At 33.8% G+C, this 25,124-nt stretch overlaps 6 protein-coding genes across 8 annotated transcripts in view; 4 read left to right on the forward strand and 2 right to left on the reverse strand.

The window, feature by feature from the left end:
• snu (snustorr) overlaps positions 1 to 8,008 on the forward strand; it is a 126,173-nt gene extending 118,165 nt beyond the window's left edge. For both annotated transcript variants that reach the window (XM_068769531.1, XM_068769532.1), the window contains 6 exons: positions 1,070 to 1,225; positions 1,582 to 1,816; positions 3,562 to 3,686; positions 5,814 to 5,938; positions 6,509 to 6,753; positions 7,331 to 8,008. In XM_068769531.1, the coding sequence (XP_068625632.1) occupies positions 1,070 to 1,225; positions 1,582 to 1,816; positions 3,562 to 3,686; positions 5,814 to 5,938; positions 6,509 to 6,753; positions 7,331 to 7,653 (1,209 nt within the window). In that variant the 3' untranslated portion in view covers positions 7,654 to 8,008. The remainder of the gene's footprint in view (positions 1 to 1,069; positions 1,226 to 1,581; positions 1,817 to 3,561; positions 3,687 to 5,813; positions 5,939 to 6,508; positions 6,754 to 7,330) is intronic.
• The window catches only part of Non2 (upstream activation factor subunit spp27 homolog Non2), a 94,820-nt gene that overhangs the window by 20,337 nt on the left and 49,359 nt on the right, over positions 1 to 25,124 (reverse strand). The window lies entirely within an intron of this gene.
• LOC137926019 (high mobility group protein D-like) lies at positions 12,464 to 13,858 on the forward strand. Of its 2 annotated transcripts, none has more exons than XM_068769541.1 (4): positions 12,464 to 12,942; positions 13,163 to 13,325; positions 13,399 to 13,533; positions 13,603 to 13,858. In XM_068769541.1, the coding sequence occupies exons 1-4, from the start codon at positions 12,542 to 12,544 to the stop codon at positions 13,657 to 13,659; spliced, it is 756 nt and encodes a 251-aa protein (XP_068625642.1). In that variant the 5' UTR covers positions 12,464 to 12,541; the 3' UTR covers positions 13,660 to 13,858. The 2 variants fall into 2 exon arrangements, with proteins under 2 accessions (XP_068625642.1, XP_068625643.1); XM_068769542.1 differs by having other exon boundaries at positions 12,851 to 13,027.
• mRpS18C (mitochondrial ribosomal protein S18C) lies at positions 14,578 to 15,185 on the forward strand. The gene is made up of 2 exons (XM_068769581.1): positions 14,578 to 14,693; positions 14,767 to 15,185. The coding sequence occupies exons 1-2, from the start codon at positions 14,657 to 14,659 to the stop codon at positions 15,135 to 15,137; spliced, it is 408 nt and encodes a 135-aa protein (XP_068625682.1). The 5' UTR covers positions 14,578 to 14,656; the 3' UTR covers positions 15,138 to 15,185.
• On the reverse strand, positions 17,975 to 19,389 carry LOC137926061 (uncharacterized protein DDB_G0284459-like). The gene has a single exon (XM_068769600.1). It carries the CDS (start codon positions 19,355 to 19,357, stop codon positions 17,975 to 17,977), a length of 1,383 nt encoding a protein of 460 aa, XP_068625701.1. The 5' UTR covers positions 19,358 to 19,389.
• On the forward strand, positions 19,807 to 21,558 carry LOC137925878 (uncharacterized). The gene has a single exon (XM_068769350.1). It carries the CDS (start codon positions 19,995 to 19,997, stop codon positions 20,841 to 20,843), a length of 849 nt encoding a protein of 282 aa, XP_068625451.1. The 5' UTR covers positions 19,807 to 19,994; the 3' UTR covers positions 20,844 to 21,558.

Genomic DNA, 25,124 nt, shown 5'->3' on the forward strand with positions numbered 1-25,124 from the left:
AAAATTTCACCGGTTTTAAAGTGGAGAGTTGAAGTGTTTGGCCTAGACCTCTTTGCAGTGACATAGCTTGAGGGTTCTCAGGAGCCTTGGATCGGGGTGTCACATGTTCTACCGGTTTGAAAGGTCGTCAAGCTTAGAACTTAATTTTAACTTTTTATCATACGAAATAAAGAAATATTCAAATGAATGTTGTTATTGCATTAATCCGCACGAGTTTCGCTTTGGACTGGTACATTAGATCAGGGGCCAGCAACCTTTTTTGCTCGAAAAGCCGCAGTTTCAAAAACAAGGAGCCTTGAAGAAAATAAAGTATATATACAAGGTTCAAAACATGTTACAAACGTGGTATATGTTTGTATTTAAGATATTCAAAACTAATTAGACTTATTACTTTGTTATCCGTTAAGCCTTGCTTCTCGATTTTTTTTTAAATAAAAATAAATTAGATTTTTACATGCATCGAGGGCCGCATGCAACCCGCGGGTTGCTCATCCCTGCATTAGATCATCGCAAGTGTGCTGACGGTCACTGCATAAGCCTGTACCATATATTTCTAATAAGACTGGTTTAATTTTAAAATACTAATTTTTAAAATATCACCACTCGTGCAACCGATTGCCGTTGGGGCCGAAAGCTTCTCGAGTAGATCACGCGGCGTGGTTAAACCCCTCCACTAGGTAGACTAACGACATAGTGGTAGTCGCTGAAAGTCTGGATTTGGGCAGCGCAGGGCTCGTCAAAGTGGCATCGGCTGAAAAGAAGACGACAAAGAAATAGAAAATAGCGTTATGAAAATTATTTTGAAGTAAATATTAATGGCCTATGTCGATGTTACCCAACGTGGGGTCCACGCCCCACAGGGAGGCAATTTAATTGTTAAAAGAGGCAAATCGAAAGCAACATGAGACGAGTTTAATCATTTCGCTTTAATATAAAAATATATATGTTACATAGAGAAGCGTAAGAATTAGAGAAGACTTAGGTGGGACGTGAGACAAGGTTAAAAATAATGCCCAGTACAGTGACCGATTAACTAAAAGATTTTTAATCGTTAATATTTATATCACAGTTGACGTCCCGAGGTAAAATCAAGGCGTTGATCCAGAAGAACTTCTTGAGGATGTGGAGGAACATTGGCGTGATGCTGTTCATATTCGCACTGCCCGTGATGCAGGTCATACTGTTCTGTTTGGCGATTGGCCGCGATCCCAGCGGACTAAAACTCGTAAGTTGAATTTTCTGATATTAATAACATATTCTCCACATCTTTTTAAACATACCTTTGATTATGTTAACCATTAATACTTCTATCTATATTGAAATATATATTTGGTAAGGCGCTGTTCGCTGAAAGAAAGTTTCTATATCCGAGCGCCAGAAGGCGCTTTTCTCAGCAAATGGAATAAATCCGTGATTATACAATATGTAAAAAGAGTTAATAAATTTCTCTTAATAAATCCGGTAATGGCGGCATTAAATCAACCATTAGACTGTGTTAAAAAAAAGGAAAAAATATATATCTACAGATAATACAACGCCAATGACAATGCAATTTCAACTGAAGTTTAAATTTCTTCACAGGCAATCGTAAACGACGACGTCCACGTCCTGGACGGCTACTGTCCCTACAACAACACTTGCTCCATGAAGAACCTCTCGTGCCGGTACCTCGACCACCTGAAGAACCAGTCCATCATCAAGGAGTATTACTTTGACGTGGAATCGGCGATACAGGCGGTGAAGGACGGCGACGCGTGGGGAGCAATCTACTTCAACGAGAACTACACAGATGCTCTTGTAGCTAGACTGGCACTAGGTGAGAATACGTAGATCTTCCTAGATTTTTTCCTCCTAGACGACTTAGTGTCAAGCACTGGCTTATATGGCAACATTTATAAGTTAATTATAATTAGTAAGTTCAGACGCTCAACGACTCATATGAGAACGCTATGCTCTGGATTTCAATCCGAGATTAAATCGCAGACGAACTAAAGAAACCTCATAGCCCAGCAGCTAGTGAAGTTGAAGTAGCAATGGGCGGATTACCAGTCTCACAGGACGCCGCTGGTGCCTTAGTGTGCGTCCATAGTGCGAGCCTAGCGCGGTTGCGACGACGGGCGCGAAGTATCATACATATGAAACGCGCCTTTGCGTCCATATTGTAGTGACTAAGGCGGAAGCCTAGTGCGACGGGACTGGGCGAGACAGCGCGCCTAAGTTTCAAACCCTTCTGTCCGCGCGTTTTGGCCCCACTACGGGCCTAGTCAGCGAGCGACCCAAAGCGCGGGTGGCGGGGGTAACAAACCAGTTCAGTCTTGTCGCTCGGCGTATGCGCGTCTGTTTGTTTTGTTTGTCGTAAAATGGCGATAGATACTGAATCTTTTATATGTGCAATTCAATCTAAACCACCGATTTGGCAAAGCAAACATCCATATTTTACTTAGTATGTAGTCAAAAGTTGACACGGGCACTCGAGTATACTGAAAGAATTTTGTAAGGTATAATCTCAATTCTTCATATAAGTTAACAAATTCACCAGTTATTGCTCTTTTTTATTTATTTCGTGCACACCATCTCTAGTGTTCAACACCTCCCATCTCAGAATCGGACTGTCTAGTAAAAATAGCAAATCCTCGTCCATAATAGTTGACAACACCTGATGTACGTCAAACCGCTACAAGAGCTCGCGCCTTTACTGTGGCCACCGCACGCCACCGCTCGCCGCGCCCGCCTAGGCTCCAGTCACCGCGCTTTCAGTGTGGACGCACACTTAAGGTTCTGTAGTGGACATCACGTACCGAAAAGTTCAGGACATCTAATGGCGCTCATCCCCAGATTCCCATCACCAAATTCTAGCTTCAATTCATCTGGCGCAATATGAACAGATGACCCCGTTAAACTCGTTGAAATAAGCTAAATGCAGGCTGTTCTGACAAGTCTTATTGTTAATTTATGGGAGAGGCTTGGTGCTTGGTTTCAGTTGAAGCTGATGGTGATAGCTCGGTGGCTTTTACAGTTTGTGAACTTAAAAATAAAACAGAAGAATCTGGACAGACGCATTCCAGTTTTAGATAGGTAGTAAACCGCTCTACCCGAGTAGAGCTGTGTAGTGTTGATGTTGTGTATGCGGCTTGGGACGGCAGCTTGGACCACAAGCTAGCCAAGGATGGATCCGAATACAACCTTGGTTCACCCACGCTGTTCTCGATTAGGAAGCAGGTGGAAGAGGACATCAGATGGCTATGTTTGAAATAATAACGAACAGGCTAAAGATGCGTCTACATGCATCTTTCATTTCCGGTAACGATGAAAAAGAATGAAGAATGTAATGGTCTATAATTATTAAAGTGTAATTTTTATTTATGGGCCCCCCTATTGGAGGCCTCTCGTACCCCTAATTAGTTGGGATCAGGGTCTTTGCTTACAAATAAATTTTTCAGATTTTTCTTCTTTATTCTTCACTGACTGTCATACTTCTTTTCTTTTATTCTTACCTTATTTCCATCACAATATCTTTTAAAGTGTTATTAAAAATTTTCTAACCGCACACCCATCCAACAGCTGACACGGCAGACAACGACACCATCACGACGTCTGAGGTGCAGGTGTGGCTGGACATGTCCAACCAGCAGATAGGTCTAATGCTCAACCGCGACATACAGTTCTCTTACCGAGACTTCGCTAAGGTAAGGCTTTTATTTTGTTTCAGTTATGTCCTATATAGGTGATATGATATTAATAATTTACTTTATATAACATTGCAGAAGGACAGACTTTATTAAATCAAAATAAATTGTCTGACGTAAGAGGTAACATCTGGCTTGCGATATTAGACAACAAAAGAGTTCTTAATTTAAAAATGTTTCCTCCGACACGTAACCTTTAAGGCTGTGTTAAAAAATACTAAATTTAAATTAAATCTGTTATGGATACAGTGAATTATTAAAATGCTTTCTAAAGATTTTATTTATACTGTCTCTCACGTCAAAATACAGATGTAAGGTACTGAAATCTAAAAAGTTAAATAACTGCCTTAGAAACACAAGTTTTGATATTTCTCAAATTTTTTAATGACAAAGATCTCGTTACATTTGCCCAGCGGTTACAAGTGGTACAATTGTCGATCGCGAGTTTGACTCCAGGCATACAATCTTACATAATTCACACTTTGTGAAGTAATTGACAAGTTTCTACAGGAAGGGCAGCACCGTTCTCTGCGTACTATAATACCACACTGCCATCGCCAACACTTCTACCTATTATATAGCAGTATAGTACTAGTTTAAGAAAATAAAATAAGAGTAAAATAGTAAAAATAAAGAAAAGATGTAAAATAACAGAATGTAACTTGTAATATTAAGAACTAAGGTGAAGAATGAGAGAAGACGAAAGAAAGGAATGTAGTGAACGATATTGTGATGTGTGGCAGTAGAGAGAATGAATGATAATGTGACATGTGAAAGAAGAAATAAATTAAAACTGTGAATAACGCATAAGAAACAAACCTTCACACATGTTAGGGGAACACAAGTGGCCTCCAATAAAGGGGGCCAAAAAAAAAAAGAAAAAAACACCTCTACCTAGCATGGATATTATGATATATCCCCCATAGATATCATTGGCGCAGACCTATCTATAAATGGACATCTATTGTCATATAAAAGACGACGACGATGTGCTACATATAAATACAGTATATAATATTAGGAGAACCGGAAAGTAATGTCGTTTCTGTCGAAATATTATACAGAAAAACCGATTAATTTATTACCGCTCCGGCATTGATTTGTATACGACAAAAGGTTGTTGATAACGAAGGTGAATAAATTATTGATTAGAAATAAAAACTTGCTATAAATGTAGTCGCGTGAATTTAACTTAAGAAAGCGACATTACTTTCCGGTCCCCCTATAGTTAGTTTTAATATATTCTGTGGTATATACATGGTGAATATAAAGCTCATTTGAGCGCAAAAAGATTTTTCACCTATTTCGAATCATCCTATATAAAATGATCACTCTGAAATATATGTCATTAATTTATTTTTTTCTATTGTTATTTAACAAACTAATAACTTCAGTGCAAAGTATGCAGGGATAGATAGTAAACATTAATAATTTTAATATGTAGAAATCCGAATTATAAAAGCAATTTTAATTACTATATTATTTTTATATAGGGTGTACGATACATAATTTGACAGAAAATTAGCTATACATTCACACTTAAAACTGAACAGCTTGTGTAACGACCTCCAAAATGAGTTATATACTAAAGCAGAGTTCCCCAAACTTTTTTGTGTCGTAGACCCCTTGCCATGTTTTTCCGTGTTGGGTAGACCCCCTACTTACCTGATATTGATTTCCTGTAAATTTCTAACTGTAGTGAAATTTAGTGTAAAAACTTGAAGTAAAAACACATGTTAATTTATTCATTTATCAGTTGAATTGAAATTGAAACTACTCAAAATAAAATTTTGTATCTGTTATGTAAGATATACGTAACATTAAATAAACATAAAATAAACTAGAAATAAAATAAGTATTATAAATAACATAATTTTTTTACTTCATAGGTACTTTTATAAATAATGTAAATGTTTTGATATTATAAAATATTATGATGTAAGTAAATAGTTACTATCAGTGTATGTGTTGAGATCCACTATCGTGGACCCCCATTTTCATTTCATGGACCCCCAAATTTTATTTCGCTGACGTAGACCCCTTGCAGGTTGTCATAGACCCCTAGGGGTCGATATATACCACTTTGGGAATCACTGTACTAAAGGGTAAAAAATTTTCCTCCTCCAGGACCTGCTCCAAACGTGCAATTACAACCCGAAGGTCGGGGACATCCCCATCGACTTCAAGGACCCCATATACGGCGACACCAACCCATCTTTCACCGACTTCGTTGCTCCTGGAGTTATTCTTACGTAAGTAAAATTTTGTTTTACTTGTTTACTGGTTTAATTTAGAAATTATTTTACTTTACTTTATTGGAGATAAACAGTAACAAAAGGAAGTAAGAAAGTACTAACTTAGAAATATAAAATTAGTTACAATTGTTACCTTATAACTATCTCACTAAGAACATTTTATGATTCAAAATCAAACAATGACAAAACAAAGAAAAACATTACTAAACAGGGATCAAAGATTATGGTTTATATATTTATATTATGGTTTAAATTGTATTGTGTGTATTTAATAATTTAGAACGAAATTATCTTTTAAAAGATACGAGAGAGCACGAGAATATATCAATATCACTAATATATGAATTGTGGAGGTCACACATCCTGTATAACGGTGCACGTTTACCGATATTTGTCTTAGCCGTTGATAAAAAGAAGAGAGATCTAGAACGCGTTCTTGCTGTTCTTGGTTGGAGTGATAATCAGGTTTATTCGGTTTACAACCTTACGTTCACGTTTGATTAATTTCTAATAAATGAATATTGACCTTTTTACCATCAAACAAATCAATCAATCATATGTGTACAGGATCGTGTTCTTCCTGGCGGTGGCTCTGACGTCATCAGCGCTGATCGTGGAACGCATGGAAGGCCTGCTAGACCGCTCGTGGGTCGCTGGCGTGTCCCCCGGCGAGATCCTCTTCTCGCACGTGGTCACGCAGTTCGTGGTCATGTGCGGTCAGACCGCGTTAGTCCTGGTCTTCATGATCCTGGTCTTCGGCGTCAAGTGTAACGGGAACATCGCCTACGTTATCATGCTGACGCTCTTACAAGGTTAGTTGTCACTTTGGTTTACTAAAAAGCTTTATAAATAAATAATAAATATACAGGATAATTTGTTATAGATATAAATGCCTTAGAGGTGAAACTATAGCTTATTTTTTATTAAATAATGTATTGTCTATCCAAAAATAAGTGACGATAATTTAGTAAAAAGTCGCTTTAATTTACACAATTATTATGAACTATTTGTCCCAATAGACTTTATAATTCTAGAAGTTATAAGACTGTTACATTTTAATAGAAAAAAAATGTAACAAATGTCATAGCAGTAACTTTAAACTTGATTAAAATAGTAAAATTACTCTATTTTACCTCATTTAAATAACAATTTATGCAGTAACTAATTGTAAAGCTAAAATATTAAGAATAAATACAGCAAGTATAGCGCAAATATATTTTATTAGTAATGTAGATTAAAAATGAATCCATTTAACGATAAATCGATTTTTTTATACTTCACACTACGTCACATGGTATAAATAACTACACCAACTCTAAACTAGTTAGTTTATAAGCCTTCATGTTAGTATATATTTCTCTAAATATTAAATAAGGCTTTATGTTCCAGGACTGTGCGGCATGTGTTTCGGGTTCGTGATATCAGCTGCATGCGAGTTGGAGAGAAACGCGATCCAACTGGCACTGGGCAGCTTCTATCCCACGCTACTGTTGAGTGGGGTCATTTGGCCCATAGAGGGGATGCCGTGGGCGCTGCGATACGTGTCTCTCTGTTTGCCTCTCACACTGGCGACCACATCTCTTCGCTCTGTACTCACAAGAGGCTGGCCACTTCAGGATCCTGACGTGTACATGGGTTTCGTGGCCACACTCGCGTGGATCGCACTCTTCCTTATCGTCACACTTACTATCCTGCGCTTCAAGCGCGGTTAGAACACGAAGAAGAAGAAAGAGATAAATGAAAAATTTAAAAGGAGGTTTATAAAATTTTCCATTCTCACTATGTTTTCTTCCGTCCATTTCAAACCGTCTAAAACTAGAAGTCGGTTTGAGGATTTTAAATTTTCTATTTTCATAAGTTTTTCTTCAGTCCGTCCAAACTGTAGCTGATGGTGGAAAAGTTAATACACCTCGTAAATATTTATACGTAACTGTATAAATGTTTATTGGTCTATTCGTACCAGAGTACGAGACGTGGTCGCCGCATGTACTGTCACGTGTTATATTCAAACCAATATTTGCTGTTTGCATCAAGAATTAGACTACAGTTATATTATGATCAATTTCATCATCAGGTAGGTCATTGATCTATCTACCTGCTCGTGGTCACCATTCGAGAACCTTCCGGTCTCAAAGGCTGCCGGTTGCACAAGCTGTGCCAATTTAACTGTCACTTCAGACGAATAATTTATTGAACAACGTCAGTGGTTGGTTCTTTTACGGATCATTTCTGAGGATATTCTCTGCGCAGCTCAATCCGCTATGTTTCCATGTTGACTACATTATTATATTATGACAAATAAAATTATCAAAAAAAAATATCTGTATGCAACAGAATATATTCAAATTTTACTAAGAACCCTTTCATTCAATATTTGCCGACTCGACATACTGTACTTCCAGAAGTCGAATTAAAATCGAAATAATAAATAAAATATACTTATTTGAAAGTGATCACATTATTAAATGTGAAGCAGATAACAATATTAATTTGCAATGCTTCAACTGTCAAACGCGCAAAGTTCATTGCGAACTGTCAAGTTTCAACTGTCAATTTTTTAATAATTTCTCTCAGAACCATCTAGTAAGTTTTATGAAACTCATAAAAAGATGATTGAATCTGTAAAGTCGTTGCAAGTCATGGCGTGACCTAGAGAAATATGATCTTGTTTATTTACAAGACATGTCAAATATATTAAAAATACATTATATTAACAATACACATTCGTGTGGCAAATGTAACGAAAAAAGGTTTTAATCAAAGAAATAACAGATATTGGTTTGATTCATATATCCAATCGAAGCTCTCTTCCACAAACATTTATTTATTCAATGACACTTACATCTATTGCAAAGTATAATTTATAATCTGTACATTTTATTATACTAAGCGGCGACCCAATGATATCGACGAACTTCGTATCGTTGTATCGAATCTATTATTGCTCAAATCATTAGAACACAACGGGGCTTAATTCATATGACGCTATCGTCTGTGCTATTGGTGTAAAAAAAAAACATACAAAATGGCGGCAAACTGTCATTTTGACATATTATAATTGATCTTTATTTGCATATTTAAATATTTGTTATTGTTGTCTATCAACGTTTACATGTAAAAAAAAATAATAGTAAAATATATATGTGTAAAGAAAAATTAAAAAAATAAAATTCCGTTTTTCTGATATATGACAACTTGAACTTTTAAGAATTAAGCCCTTTAGTACGTATAGCTAAATGACTGGTAGTCCGTGTGTAAATATTAGTTTTATATTTATAAAGAAGGGCCCTAGAGGCCGCGGGGGTGGCTTTATAGGGAATGTTAGCAATTATGATTGGTCCAACGCTTTCCAAGGGTATTTTTCTATGATTATTATAAATATATTTTCATATTTACTCGGTAGAGGACTATGTTAAGGTGAGAACTTATTGTATTTGAGATACCTGAATAACGAGTTACCATAGAATAAGATGGTGCCATAGATTATATCAGACGTGCGACAACATTTGTTTTGAATCTGTATATCAGAAATAATTGTCTACGATGAAACTAATCCACAGATTAACAATTAAATATTTAATATGTTTTTATTTACAAAAATAATTAAATTCAACATTTAATAACGAAACTGTCAACGTGACAGTTCAAAGTTGCCAGTGATAAAAAGCAGATAAAAAATGAAACAATGTAATAGCGCCATCTTGTTTTTTATTTTATTTAAATGCATCAAGATATCTGAATAGTTCCGTTTCATAATTTTAAGTATTAATTGTAACACAGTCAATGCTTCCAAAATTATTGACGTTTTAGATTTAACGATGTACAGTAAGTTAGGTTGTGTACGAAGTCTAGAGTAAAACTTCGTTGTAGAAATAGCGTTGTAATTTAGCGTTGGTGTTGCATGTATAAATAATAGAACTATCTAATGGCAATCATATAAACGTCTAAATTCTTTTACGAATCTAGATAATAAAATAGTTGTGTAGATTAGAAGTGTCAGACTGTGATTATTTTTGCTAACATTGACATTTTGTAATGACAATTATATAATAATATTATACCAAATAAAATTCAACTTTTATTTCTTTTCTACCCACTCGTCAAATAATAATATGAGGGGAACCAGAAAGTAATGCCGCTTTCTTAAGTTAAATTCGCACGATTCTAACATGGTTTTATTTCTGATCAACAATATTCACCTTCGTTATCAACCTTTTGCCATCTAGTATACAAATCAATGCCAGAGCGGTAACAAATCAATCGAATTTTCTGTAAAATATCTCGATAGAAACAACATTACTTTCCGTTACCCCTAATATATTATGTTCTCTGTTACATATGTGTATGAACCCATAGACTATTTATTTGATTTAATTGTATTACGTATATGATTGTATAAGTCAATATATACATATAAGTAAATCTAATAATCCACATGAAAAGTGTGTATGAGCTACATTACGTCATCGCCAGCGGCGCATCGAAAAGGGGAATCCCACCGAAATATAATTCTTTATATACATTGTGTGAAAGAGAGCGCTATAAAATAGTTCTAGTCTTGTGATTGGTTGAACATTGTTTTCATATTTTTAAATCGGTATAAATATGGGCTAAGCTTCTAACTTCGTGAACAGCGTGAGCGATCCATGGTCCACGCTGCCTTCTAATCACTCACAATAACAAAAAAAATCACTCACACTACACTCATTACATTAACAATAACACTAACACGATCAGGCAAGCCTCCTTTCACCTCTGTCGGAGTGTCACATGTAAGTTCTGAAACACGAACGCTTTAGTTTTTAGTATAGTTCATGGATCCTTCTGCTCCGAGAACTCTTGACCGATAAACCTGTAAAAGCCGTAGGGCTAACAGCACAAACATATATCAAAACAATACAATGAATATACACACTTCTACTTCGTATTTGGTGTTATTATTACCAACACCTACCGGCTCTAGGAAGAGTTCCACAGATTCAATATCACAGTGATAGGAAACATTATCTATAACAGTTTCCGAGTTAGCCGTTACACGAGTGGGTACGCGGAAAATGTTTGTTAAATTAGATGATTTATGGAGATTTAAAAAGGGAACACTGTATTGTATTTTGCAAAGCTGGACAGGCGCGTACCAGTTGTATGAAGCCGTTTACACGTAGTAAACCCCTCTTCCCGGGTAGAGCTGTGTAGTGTTATTGTTGTGTATGCGGTTTGGACGGCAGCGTGAATCACAGGCGAGACAAGGTAGGATTCGGATCCAACCTCGATTCGCCCACGCTGTTCGCGGTTAGGGAGCAGGCGACCGCTTCTAGCAGTGTTTTCTTAAAGCATCCTCAATTCTTTCTTCAAATATTTTAAAATCGCCTAACAGTGGTCGGGAAACGCATATAAAAACATACTGTTGAAACTCAACACATGACAATTCAATAGAGATGGCCAATATGTGCCGGAATGACTTGTAGACTACATTCTTTCTGATTAATTTTAGTTGTTACCCTTTACAATTTTTGTATTCGACCTTTTAAACACTTTTATTCAGTAATTAGCTCCAATTTATTGAAAGAGTATTATTGGCATTTAAAACCTCTTTATATTTTAAATTGTTTTTTATAATTTTAACACTGGCAGTTTATGTCATTTTGCAGTTTTACGTGTTTGATTTGGTCTGTCAATCTACTGTTACGTATTGGTCCAGTTATATAGTCCATACACACGCCAATAATTTTGCTTTATTTTACATGGTAACCTTTTACCTACGTTCATATTACCACACTGTTCAAACGATTTTCTCCCGTATGAACGCGTCTTTTATTCAATATGACTGAACTATTAGGAAAGTTTTGCATTATCTAGTAAAAACTTTCTCTAGCAAATACAATATTATTTAAAGATATAATCGGAGAGACTACGACTTAGTTGTCTGAATATGTCACCTTCAAGTCATATATGGGTCAAAATGAAATAGAATATATTATCTATTTTAATAATGACACGAGAATTAAAGTCGAAGAATATTCTCCTCCGGTGACGTGACTTGTAAAAGACATCATTTTCAGGATGTTTTGACGAAAGCTATGGACTTTTTTATGTATTTAAAATTAAAATTTTCAGTTATAATTAAGGTTAAATATTTCAATATTTCTTCAAAAAATTACTTAAAAAATCGTAATATTATATTATTGGTCTATTTCTGTGGTAATTCCCTTTAAAATGTAAAATATGCAATATGCTAGGGTTTACTATATAAATACCATAATGTATCTTGTTTGAACATGTACGTCGTAATGAAACTGATTATTTAAATTGAAATATTATACTATTAAATACTCGGACACTTATATTAAAAGCGCTTACATATTTACATTTAAAGTAATAAAAAACTGGAATTTTATTAATAGGACGACTTGTCGTGTTATTATGTAATAATACTTTCATTATTATTATAAAACTATTTTCTTATATACGTAAACCTCTGACAGGTGGCGCAAAAGTAATGTCAATATGTGAACGTACCTTAATTTTCACAAATGGCGCCAAATGTCATTGCGCTTTGACATTTACAATGTAGACACATAGAAAATAAGTTGTCAACAAACGATGGAGCGATACACACCTCAAGAACGCGGAATTATTGTTACAGATTATTTGACAAATTTTCAGTCTGTTGTTTTAACGCAACGCGAATTCCGTCGACGTTTTCCTCGTCGTCGTGCTCCCTGTGCTCGGACCATCAAGCGTTTGGCCGAGCGCCTCGTGCAAACCGGCTCCACTAGAGATGACGAAAGAAGTGGCCGACCTCGTATTGTTCGTTCAGCAGAGAACATAGCTGCTGTTGCTGACGACATCAGAGAGAATCCACAGACGTCAACGAGACGAAGATGCACAAAATTAGGCATCAGTAGACGTTCGTTGCAGCGAATTTTGGTGAATGATTTAAAAATATTGCCACAGAAAATAGAAACTGATGTCGAATCGCTGCCTGCTGACCATCGGTCAAGGTTAACTTATTGCCATACTCTGTTTATTTCAAGAAGAGGATGATTTCAAATTATGACATTACATTTGCACCACCCGTTATATGTGGTAAATATTCCCGCCAAAACTCGTCACAATGACATATAAATGGTGCAGTGGTACATTAAATCACTTTTAACATGATGTTACGCCTAAATAACATTGGTTTTTAATCACTATTGTTAAAATGTCATGTCTTTTTAGGAAAAAAGATAAAATGACAGACAAGCCTAAGCGTCCTATGTCTGCATACATGTTATGGCTTAATAGTGCAAGAGAACAGATAAAAGCTGATAATCCAGGGCTCAAAGCCAACGAAATAGCCAAGAAAGGAGGTGAAATATGGAGGTTGATGGAAGATAAGAGTGTAATTAATAAAAATTTAAATACCATTTTTATTTATATTTGTTATTATTTAACAACTTTTTATATTTATTCAGGTTTGGGAGGAGAAAGCAGCCAAAGCGAAAGAAGAATATATAAAAGATCTTGAATTGTGTAATGCTAATGGTGGTGATGGAGAAAGTAGCGGCATAAAGTCACAGAAAGAAGGAAAGAAGGCAGCTGCACCTATAGTATGTATTATTTCTACTTCATCTGGTGTGTCACTATTTAAAAACATACTCATTTATGTTTATTTCCAGAAATCTAAGGAGGTGGAACACGAAGATGAGGATGGCAAGGAAGAGGAAAGCAAATGATCTCCCATTTCTGTTGTTGAATAATTACTTGGACTTAATTTATTACAAAGTAAAAAAAGTACTGACTTTCCAATCTGTATTACTGATTTACTACCTACCATTTTGTATTTAAATGTATTTCAGAATATTATTGTATGTGTAAATAATGTATGGAAAATTTTGAACTAAAACATGAATTCATCAAAACAATGAAATGAATGATGAAACATGAATCAACTTGAATTAAAACATTTTATACATTCTTTTATATGTCTAAGGGAATTAATGTATTAATAATTATAGAATATGCAGTAATCTACCGCTGGCTAGGTCTAGATTTCTAAGCCTATATATCTCAATAAGTTGCTATGACAATGGATTTTAATCTTTCATATACCTTGAGTGGTTTTATTACAACTTTTATGTCAACCATATCTCTCCGTTGTTTGAAAGCTCTATTTTTTAATTTAGCTGATGTACTACCATGAAGTAAAATTAAATAATTAGGAAAACGATATTTGTTCTAACAAGTGATGCAAAAATAATGTTTACGTACCTTAATTTTTGCAAATGGCGCCAAATGTCACTGTGCTTTGACCTTTATTATGTATATATATGTATAGATATACCCAATGGTTTGTTGACAACAATTCACAATGACATTTGGCGCCATTTGTAAAAATTAAGGCGCGTTCATATTATGACATTACTATTGCAATAGCTTATGGATTATTGAAATATTATAAACATGTTTATCCAACGGGATCATCACAGGAACAAATCCAATATAACAAAAAAGAAATTTATAATGTTTGTAATTAATATTGATTTTTTTACAAGAAATAATTATTTTAAAAAAGATTTATGTATTAAAATAATTTATTACATTCGTGATATATTTTTTATAGTGTAACACTTATATACGCCAATGTCATAAGTTTTAGGTTATATAAAAGAAGGATAGCGCAAAATAATAATATTATTTATAAATAAAAAGAAAGTTATTAAGTTACAAATCATGTCTTATTTAACAAAATTCATCGGTAGAAGTATATGTACGTATTTAGACTGAAATATATATTATTAGTGGTTGATATTTCATTTAAATAAATGATGCTCTTTTCGCAGATAAAACTACTAGAAATGCTTTAATTTCAACTACTAGACAGTCTTCAACAGCGCCGACCGATGATGACCTTCCGATTGAAATGGAGAATCCTTATAAAAAGGAAAGACGACAGTGCATTCTTTGCAAATACAAAATAACACCAGACTACAAAAACTACAGACTTCTGTCCCAGTTTCAAAGTCCGTACACGGGAAGGATATACGGCAGACATATAACCGGTCTGTGCAAAAGCAAGCAGGAGTTGGTAGAGGCGGCGATAACGAAGGCGCAAAACTGTGCATACATGCCTTACTATTATAAAGATAAGGCTTTTCTCAAGGACCCAAGGCTATTTGACCCAGAAAACCCGATTCGATCACACCGGTTCTAGAAAATTCATTGTAGTTTTAGTAGAGATAAAATATAATATTAAAATTGATATTTAGTTTTATTTGTCAACATCTCATAATGCTATTGCAGCTGCGGCAAATGATTGTATATGGACATAGAACTTTAAAGGAGTAAATATAAAGCTAATTTGCTGTCAATTGATATGTAATATACTATTCAAAAATCAATGTTTTTATAAATAACAATGATACTATAGAAAGAAAACCATTTTCATATTCCGGATTACTGCATTATAAAATAAATTACTGTTTACCGTTTGTCCCTATAGATTGTTTTGGTTAAGTTGGCCTGTTACATTCCAATAATAAAAGTAAATTGATATTTCAGGGCAATCAATCTGTACAGGGTGTTTACAAATTAGTATCAAAGCTTTAAAGCTGTTTGTCAATAAATAACTTTATACCCCCTTTAGAGCTTTAGATCTATAACCAATCGGCCTGTAGGACAAGAAAATTCACAAAAAAAAATATATTTGTACATATTTTTTATAATTGTAATAAATAAATTTCATGTTAGCACAAAATAACAAACATATGAGGAAATTTTATTAAAGCAAATAACATAAAATTCAATATTTAAATCATTAAAAGTAATCTGCAGTTGTTGTTATTAGTAGTAAAAGATTGAATTATGATAACAGGTCAATTGTTGGACCGGGCATATAGGTATATATATATAGACATATATGTATATATACATATAAGTAAATATATATACATATGTGTATATATATACATATATATATATTTACACATATATATATATATATACCAGGGAGACCGGGATGTAATGTAATTTCTGACGACATATTTTATGGAAATACCGATTGATTTTTACCGCTCCGGCATTGATTTGTGTACTAGATGTTGATAAAGGTTGGAAACGAATGAATATATAGTTGATTAGAAATAAAAAACTTGTTGAAAATGCAGTTGTGTTAATTTAACTTAAGAAAACCACATTACTTTCCAGTCCCTCTAATATATATATATGTGTGTGTATTATTTACTACCATTACTCATAAACACATAGTGACATAAATATATCATAGTCCTTCAAAATATTTCTTTTTGCAAACCAAAAACATGTTTAACAAAATGTTATTTTTAAACAATTATTTCACTTATTGTTCATTATAGAACTTGCAGGCATTTAGTCTATATTATCAAGTTACAACTTAAAGTTTAAACTAGGTATATATTTTCCAAAATTAAGACAATATATTGGACTACTAATCTTTAAAAAATAAATCAACATATTTAAGCTTCTAATTCAGAATCTTCATAAAAATTAACAAGAGAGATTAAAAAACTTTATTCTTCTATGAAACGAAAACTATATAGGAATTGATTGGAAATAGGTGTAAAAGCTCTAAAGGGTTAAATATATAACTCATTTGTCAGCTATATACAGTGACCACATTGAAACTATTGAAATTCGTCAGATTGAACTTCTGAAGGCTTGAGAGACATAGTAAACAATTTTTTATAATATAAAGTAATAAACTTTTAAATTTATTAATTCTAAAGTAACAAACTTTAATAAACTTTTCCTTAATATATTACATTAGCATACAATTAATTGACAGCAAAAAAGGCACTACATTCATCTCTTTAAAACTTTTACACTCACCCTCTATAGAAAAAAAAATCTTTATTTGCTGGGTGTGAAAATCAAATATCATCTAAAAGTAAAGACAAAATCTATGGGAGGTATCTCTTGTTTTGTTTTGGACATGATACCTATTTAGATCACCTTGGCAAAACTGAACAAAAATTTTACCCGACACATTAGGACCTGTGGGAAGCATCTCAAGGCTTGGTCCCAATTAGGGTGCCATTAGTGTAACAGCTAAATACTTAATAAACCCTTAGATTAATCTCATGTGGAGCATATCATCACAGGAGGTATTAAAATTGTATTCCGTAACCATGTGTAGATGCCTAGATAGACGGCAAGCTTGGTGTCATGTTGGTGGTGGTCACAGTGGTTACTGAGACATTTTTAGCTGGATTTTATTTAAAAGATTTAAAATTACATTGTGAATAAATTTAAAAATAATGCGGTTTTTATATTATCTTAAATAATATTCTACTTAATTACGTAAAGAGAAAATAGCCTGCATTTATATTAGCTTAATTTTAATCAAACACCTAACTACTGTATTTGGACAATGTTTCTATTTATGGTTGGAATTAAATGGAAGTATCTAGTTAGCTCTTGAATTAGCCTCTATAGTGCTACCAAAACCGCTGTACCGCGCTTTAGGAAAGCGCGGGGAGGTGGAGATCGTAGCAAACTGACCAAACGGAGCTGCCTATATCCCCCGCCTTTCTCAACAAGTATACTTCTATTTATTAGATTTTGATACCTCATAGTTTTTCATATTTTATTAATATTCCTCACATTGAATAATAAATAAAGCAATTTAATAATTTTTAACATATACAGCATAGAAGTGGAACATTTTGTCTACTTGAGTATTTTCTTGGAGGGTATTTTGACAATTAAAATGTATGATACATTTTAAAAGGAAATAATGTAGTCTTTTCCAAATCTGTGACAATTATAAAATAAATACTAAAAGTGAATAAACTATCCATAAGTGGACCTATTATATTACTTGAAAACTCAATGTATGAATGTGTGAATGAATTACTGTCTTTGTAATTAAAATATTTCATGCAAATTTATCATTTGTAGCAAAAAATAACTTTAAAATAATGTAAATGCCAAAATGCCTAGTCTAGAACTGCATTTTTAATTTGTAATTTATATTGCCTAGTATTGATATAATATGGGAAAGATGGTTAGCATTTATAAATCGTTGAATGCTGCCGCAAGTATGCTATTGTCATCAGGTGTATTAAAACAATCATTTTCACAATCATATCCAACAAGAGTTGGAGGTATTTTTAGCATTTCTAATATATATGAGTAATCCATATTTTTCTGGTCCGGAAGCTTCTTTTTCATTAACTCTAGAAGTTCCATCAACGCTAACTGGCAGCCCTTTTGCCACTTCTTTATCAAGGCTCTTAATTCTTCTGTATCTTCACCCATGGCTTTAGCTAAAAGAAGTTTCTTTTTCATTTCAATCCGAGCTTTAATTTCGTCTATATCTTTTTGAGTTATAGATCCTGTTGATTTAGCTTTTTTTGGTTTAGCAATTTTATCATAAGATTTACGGATGATTATTGTTTTTTTTACTTCAAAGTCATCATCATCTTCAAATGAATTTGAACTTTGAGATGATTGTACACTTTTAATTTTGTCTTTTATTACTTCATTAGCTTTCTTGGTTTTCTTTTTGGTTGAACTATTGCTTTTTTTACTACTCGTCGATTTAGTTCTCTTTATGGGTTGAACACTTGAATTTTTACTATTCTCAGGAAGATCATCTCGAAGATCTTCTTCTAACTCTTTTCTCTCAGATTTGTCTTTATTGTTTATATGACTCAAAGGCATGTCATCAGAATCTGAATCACCACCAACTTGAAGCCGTGAGTTATGCTTTTTTACCACTTTGTCGGGTTTAATTTTGTTTTGAAGGACAACAATGCATTCTGTCGTAAGGTTATTTGGTGTTTTTAAATTCATAACATTTTTACTTACATCAATAGTTTCTTTTACATCTTCATTAATTATGTTTTCTTTAAAATCTTCATCACTATTTAATATACTTTTATCAGGAGACAATTCTTTAACGCAACTATTACTTGTAAATTTTTCAGTTACGGTATTATTAATTTCTGAAGAAACATTTGTAGGAATATCGTTTTGCTCAATAAGTTCATTTTGTTCAGATTTAGATTTGCAAATATTGCTGTTTACATCATTAGACGTAAACAATTTAGATTTTTTTCGACTAATTAACGCTTTTTTAACAGGCGTGTCTTTCGAATCTGTTGACAATGAAATTATTTCACGTTCAACATCAGGTATCGGTGAGATATTTATGTTTTCATCGTCTACGCAAAGCCTACGTTTCTTTGACTTTTTCTCCTCGATAACATCATCGTCACTTTTATTAATTTTTTCAGAATTACCAGCAAGCGGTGAAACGAAGGGTGATATACTGGATTTCTTCCACTTCCGCGACAATCCAAGCCGTCGAATCGGAGTTAGCAATGCCTTACTAATCCCACCAGGAGTCTTTGGAGAGTTGGTGTCTTTAGACCCTATATCATTTTCTTTCATATTAATTAAAATTATATTATGTTGATACAAAAGATATTATTTAACACTGTTTACAAACATGTCAATTTTTTTCAAGATCAAATGTCAAAATATTTTCCCGCCAAAAGTACTATGACTACAAATATGGTTTTGTAACAATTAATTCTTATATATGAAAAATATGACAGTGAAGTACTAGCAATCAAAGTATAAATACCAATTTAAAATATGTAATAGTTAAAAATATAATTATTATTTCAGGTATTAATACTTCCTACATTTCATACTTTTATTTAATTTTATTAAATATTGATTAAAATATCTAGTTTAGTCCACAAAAAAGGGAGTAATAAAATTTTCATGTAAAGATTTAAAATTAATTTTATTAATAATTAAAAATTGGGCAAAAGTCTGACGTGTTAAACTGTACTTTTCCCTAATTTTTTGTCAACTGTCACTGAAAAATTGTCAATGGTTTCTGAACGGGCCAATCGTGTAAAAAGTTGCTATACAAGAAGATTGCGCTGAATGCGGCTTTTACATCTGAAACAAAACGAACGAACCACGAAATTAGGATTACATTAATCAAAAAACGTTTAGAGTTTTGTGCGAAAGTTAATATATTTAATTCAGTGAGAGTAAATAATAACATTACATAATGCCGTTGCTTCGTCTGACGATGGGAAGTTTTGGGCAGCTGCGTACTTTCGCTACGTCAGCCGCCCTTGGCAAGAGAATGAAGACCTTCGCCGTGTATCGCTGGAACCCGGACGAACCTGATAAGAAACCTTACACGCAAAATTACGAAGTCGATCTAGATGACTGCGCACCCATGGTGCTCGACGCGTTACTCAAAATCAAAAACGAGATGGACCCCACTCTTACTTTCAGACGCTCATGCCGCGAAGGCGTCTGTGGTTCCTGTGCAATGAATATCGACGGCGTCAACACGTTAGCCTGTATCAGCCATATCGACAAAAACCTTTCTAAACCCACGAAGATATATCCCCTCCCTCACATGTACGTAGTAAAAGACCTGGTCCCCGACTTGAGCAACTTTTACCGCCAGTACCAGTCCATAGAGCCATGGCTGCAACGTGACAAGGAAGCTGTTAAGGGTAAGGAGACCCAGTTATTGCAGGATGTGGAGGATCGTGCAAAACTGGATGGACTTTATGAATGTGTGCTTTGTGCATGCTGTTCCACAAGTTGCCCATCTTATTGGTGGAACGGAGACAAGTACCTAGGGCCTGCTGTCCTTATGCAGGCTTATAGATGGATAATTGATTCTCGAGATGATGCCACGGAGAAGAGGCTGTCTAAACTGAAGGACACTTATTCAGTTTACCGTTGCCATACAATCATGAATTGCACAAGAACATGTCCGAAAGGCTTGAATCCTGGCAAGTCAATAGCCCAAATCAAAACTTTGCTCTCTGGCATTGTTAAGAAACAGCCTCCTATCATGGACCCTGCTGGTTTGGAGAAGCAGGCATCTCAAAACTAGGCCAATCATTGTTAACGTCTTTATATAGTATTATTGCATATAAATGTTAATATTTAAGTAATAGTTTAGCAGAATTATAATTGAATTTCAATATTGCAAAACTGTTCACTTAGCTGGCCAACCACCATATAGACAATAATGAACTTTTTTTTTAATTTTGACTATTTTAATTTTGGAATGACTTTTGAATGATGTTATCAATAAAATGATAAATTTGACGCAAAAAAAATCATAATGATATTATTAAAAAAGTATTATTTTTATGTCATGTAATTATTAAAATCAATTAATTTATTGTCATCATAAAATTTGACTTATTTATTGAGATTGTAAATCGAATTAAATGTATTACAGTTTGAATTATTACAGTTTTGTTTTCTAAAAGGAAGCTTGTTTTATTTAAGATTAATTGTTTTTACATAATGCCATCCATTTAAGACAAAAGGTTCTTGAATGGAGATGACAAACTGTAGATGCGGTGTGGCTAGGTCCCCACTAGATGAATACAAAACTGATAAGGTTCAATGATGCAGATGCCTTGGGAGCTTAACTGCTGATATAATAATTGTGTGGTGTTAATTAAAATACACAAGATTTAAGAACATAAAAATATTTACTTGCTTTAAATATCTATCAAAAATTACCTAAACTTCAACAAATTGATCAAATCTTTCTATATGCAATATATTCGGTTTTATAATAGGATATATATATATGTACACTTTTATATTGCTGTAATTATAAAAAATTGTCAAATAATTTTAACATGTTAGTAAATATTTCTATGGCCAAAGTATACAGTTTTTTATCGCCCCCTGCTATAAGTTCTTTTACTTATGTGCTCTTCTTGCATTCTTATAATCCTTCGTACGATATCTTTCTACATTTCTTCTGCCTTTCACTTTCATTCGACATCATTCATTCCTCATCTCATAACTCAGTTTTACATTTTTTCATTTTATTTTATACATTTTGTTCTACATGCATTTCATTTTTATTTTGTTTTATTTGCTGTTTTATTGTTTACACTTATTCTTATTTTTATTTCTACTGATTGCTTTTTTTGCAATTTTCGTGCAAAGTTCGAGGAATAATGGTCTCTTTTCGTCATCTTTTAGCTAGCGAAGCCATTAACTCCTCGCAGATATTTATGCCTAACCGGCATTCGTAGTCGACCGAAGTCCTCCGAATTCAGGACAGTGGGCTACCAGGTGGACCACAATCTGGTCCACGTCTGGTTCACAGAAGCATGAGAGGTCCTCCTTGAGCTGAAACCGGTGAAGGTACTCGGAGAAGCCCCCGTGCCCCGTGAAGAACTGGACCTAGACCACATCCACCTCGATACTGCAGAGCACGTGATAGTATATATTATTACAATAGCTTCTCAAATAATATTCAGTAAGCTATACTAAAAATTTTAAAGAATGTATCAGCAATAAGGATTATTACCTCGAGCGATAAACATGTTCGCCTCCAAACTATTTAAATTTTTATTATATATGACGCTGAATTTCTTTTACCTGTTTTTCTCAAGGTATTTATCATTTGAATAGATGGTTGACTCATCATGTAGTCATATAACAGATGATATAAGATATGTCACAGATGGATGAGGGAATCTCCTTGAGCTTAAACCTGTGCAGGCACTCAAAGAATCCCCCGTGTCCCGAGAGCATCTAGACCAGACACGTGTCCAGTTGAATTTTCTGGATCACACGGTGGCCGGACAAGGTTGTGTTTCGCATACTATAGGCAAACATATAACTCTGTCTTTGGCAGTAATCGGTGTAACATAACTCCTGAAGATGCCCCGTGGAGGGGTGAAACACGTGTTGAGTGATTTAACGGTAGCAGTTGTGTAATTCGCATTGTTTGCCGCATACGCTTTTATCACCGGGCTGGCGTGCGGTGCACTTTGTTGCACGACTACCACTGCATGTGCGGAAGTGGCTAAATATTGGTCCTTTTCTTACTTAGGATGTACTTCCGCGAGGTAACGCCTGATTCCATTAAAAACATATTTGGATTTGTTTAAAGTTACATGAAAGTTATGTAGAGTATAAATTATGTTTATGCTATGCCTAACTAAAATAAATAAATCATCCCGAAGATTTTGAATCTGTTTATTATTATAACAATTATAATAACATATGTCGTCGGTCAACTTAGTGGGCAACTTACCCACGCCGCGTCTACCGACTCATCGTCATTTGAAAACACTGCCCCAACTGCCGCCTATTGCGTGACCAATGTCCCCCGTCAACTGCCACCTCAGACAAACAATTCTTCTAACTGTTATAACATTTAATCAAATATACACATTCCGTACTACATCCGAATTGTAATTGCCTTCCTAATAGGAGACAAAGTATCGTTACACCTTTTTTAGATATTGCCGGAAAATTATAAAGGAGGTATGAAGTAAAAATGCAACATTGGTCCAGTAAGAACATGGAAAAAATATAAGAATACTAATAAATTAAACAAAATTGTAAAAACTCAAAATGTAATAATAGAAGGAATAAATAAAAATCAAAATTGAAACTGCTTTGATATACCAAAAGGTTGTGACGAAAGAAGAGAAGTAAGGCTTGAATGGAATGTAAATAAATGGTAAGAGAAGGAAATAAAATGTAAAGAAGAATAAGGAAACAAAGTGAAAAAATGTACTAAAATAAATAAAATCCCTATCCTTAATATGGCAGCGTTTTTGGACCCATAAAAATATATTCCGTAACTTTTTATCTTATTAATTGAAATGTTAATCGCTTTAGGAATTTTCCACTCGATTTTCTAATGAACAAATTATCGGATTCCACACGCAGTACAATGATCTATAATAAAAACTTGTTTGTAACTGTTTTTAATTGTCATTACGTTGATCACACTGGTGCCTTTCAACGAATATTGAAAAAATAGAATTTATTTTATTCAAACTTATAAACAATTATTATAAAAATAATTTTAATTCTAAATGTATTACCAATACACATGCGGAGATAAGTTACCACACATTGAGAAGAAAAATAATAGCCAAGAATGATCGAGATTCTATATTAACATATGTATTTACAATTTACACGACCTAACTCAACCGCGTCATTGATAGCGTCCGAATTTAAATCGGCGTTCGAATTTCGAACGAGCGAGAATGTTTTGACATAAAAGTATTGTGGCTGTAATGGCCAGCAATAGGAAGTATATGTTGTCAATGTGTTTTTAAGCCAGTTGGTAATGTAGAATCATGCCTAGGCAAATGTAAATACTTTTTAAATTGTTATTTTATAATTATAAATTTAAACATTTGTACCTTAGAGGACATTAAATAAATAATTTTAAAATAAATACCTGGTATCATCATTTTAAAAATAAGCCTTATGCATTTACCAATAGGATATTTTTTTATTTTTTATTAGAATCTATATTCCACAGACATTGGCGTCTGTGCCTTTGTTTCTAAATTTACTTTTAACATTTTCAAATGAAATAAATAAAACGGAAAGTTATGTAAGTATAAATTATTTAATTGTGCTAAATTGTGAAATTAAACGGGTAAATTAATTAAGGATGTCATAGATTATAAATAAATAAGATTATTATGCCCTGTCCCATAAATATAAATGCGGAGAGCGAAAAAAAAATATTCCAGAAAAAAATTTTTTTACTCACGTTTTTCATGTAAGTGGAAAGGTCTCTTAAACTATTTAAAACTAAGTTAAAGTTAACTTATTATTATAATAAATAAGCGTTAAAACCGCCACTTGTAACTACATATAAATTGTTTTTTTTTCTTTATTATCAATGTCATTGTGTTAAATTTCTTTTTAATTTTTATGTGTTGGTGTACAATAAAGTGTAAATAAATAAATAAGTATTAGGGGGACCGGAAAGTAATGTCGCTTCTTTAAGTTAAATTCACACGACTACATTTTTAACAAGTTTTTATTTCTAATAAAACAATATATTCACCTTCGTTATCGACAACCTTTTGTCATCTAGTATACAAATCAATGCCGGAGCGGTAATATTCAATCGGTTTTTCTGTAAACTATGTCGACAGAAGCGGCATTACCTTCCGGTCCCCTAATATAATGTTTTTTTTTTAATTATCTGTATCTTATTTGTTTTTAACGACGTCTTAACAATGTACAGTCCGTGCGACCACTTCCTCAGGCCTATTCCATATTGCCACCCTCAGGTTGTGCGCCAGTATCTGTGCGGAGGTTGCCGTATTCACATCGATGAACCTTGCGATCGCATCTTGAGTCTCGTCCGTGCAAT

The sequence above is a fragment of the Battus philenor genome, unplaced genomic scaffold (genome assembly GCF_028537555.1).
Source record: "Battus philenor isolate CCGP_79_NKW_IND1 unplaced genomic scaffold, ilBatPhil1.0.hap1 SCAF_28, whole genome shotgun sequence".
Lineage (NCBI taxonomy): Eukaryota > Metazoa > Arthropoda > Insecta > Lepidoptera > Papilionidae > Battus > Battus philenor.

What these genes read in the sequence shown, in the direction of transcription:
- LOC137926019 (XM_068769541.1), top strand. Translation starts at nt 12,542, where the DNA reads ATGGAGCGATACACACCTCAAGAACGCGGAATTATTGTTACAGATTAT. An exon ending in CCTGCTGACCATCGGTCAAG is followed by an intron (nt 12,943 to 13,162) that starts GTTAACTTATTG and finishes ATGTCTTTTTAG; the next exon opens with GAAAAAAGATAAAATGACAG. An exon ending in GGTTGATGGAAGATAAGAGT is followed by an intron (nt 13,326 to 13,398) that starts GTAATTAATAAA and finishes ATATTTATTCAG; the next exon opens with GTTTGGGAGGAGAAAGCAGC.
- LOC137926061 (XM_068769600.1), bottom strand. Translation starts at nt 19,357, where the DNA reads ATGAAAGAAAATGATATAGGGTCTAAAGACACCAACTCTCCAAAGACT.
- LOC137925878 (XM_068769350.1), top strand. Translation starts at nt 19,995, where the DNA reads ATGCCGTTGCTTCGTCTGACGATGGGAAGTTTTGGGCAGCTGCGTACT.
- mRpS18C (XM_068769581.1), top strand. Translation starts at nt 14,657, where the DNA reads ATGTCTTATTTAACAAAATTCATCGGTAGAAGTATAT. An exon ending in ATTCATCGGTAGAAGTATAT is followed by an intron (nt 14,694 to 14,766) that starts GTACGTATTTAG and finishes CTCTTTTCGCAG; the next exon opens with ATAAAACTACTAGAAATGCT.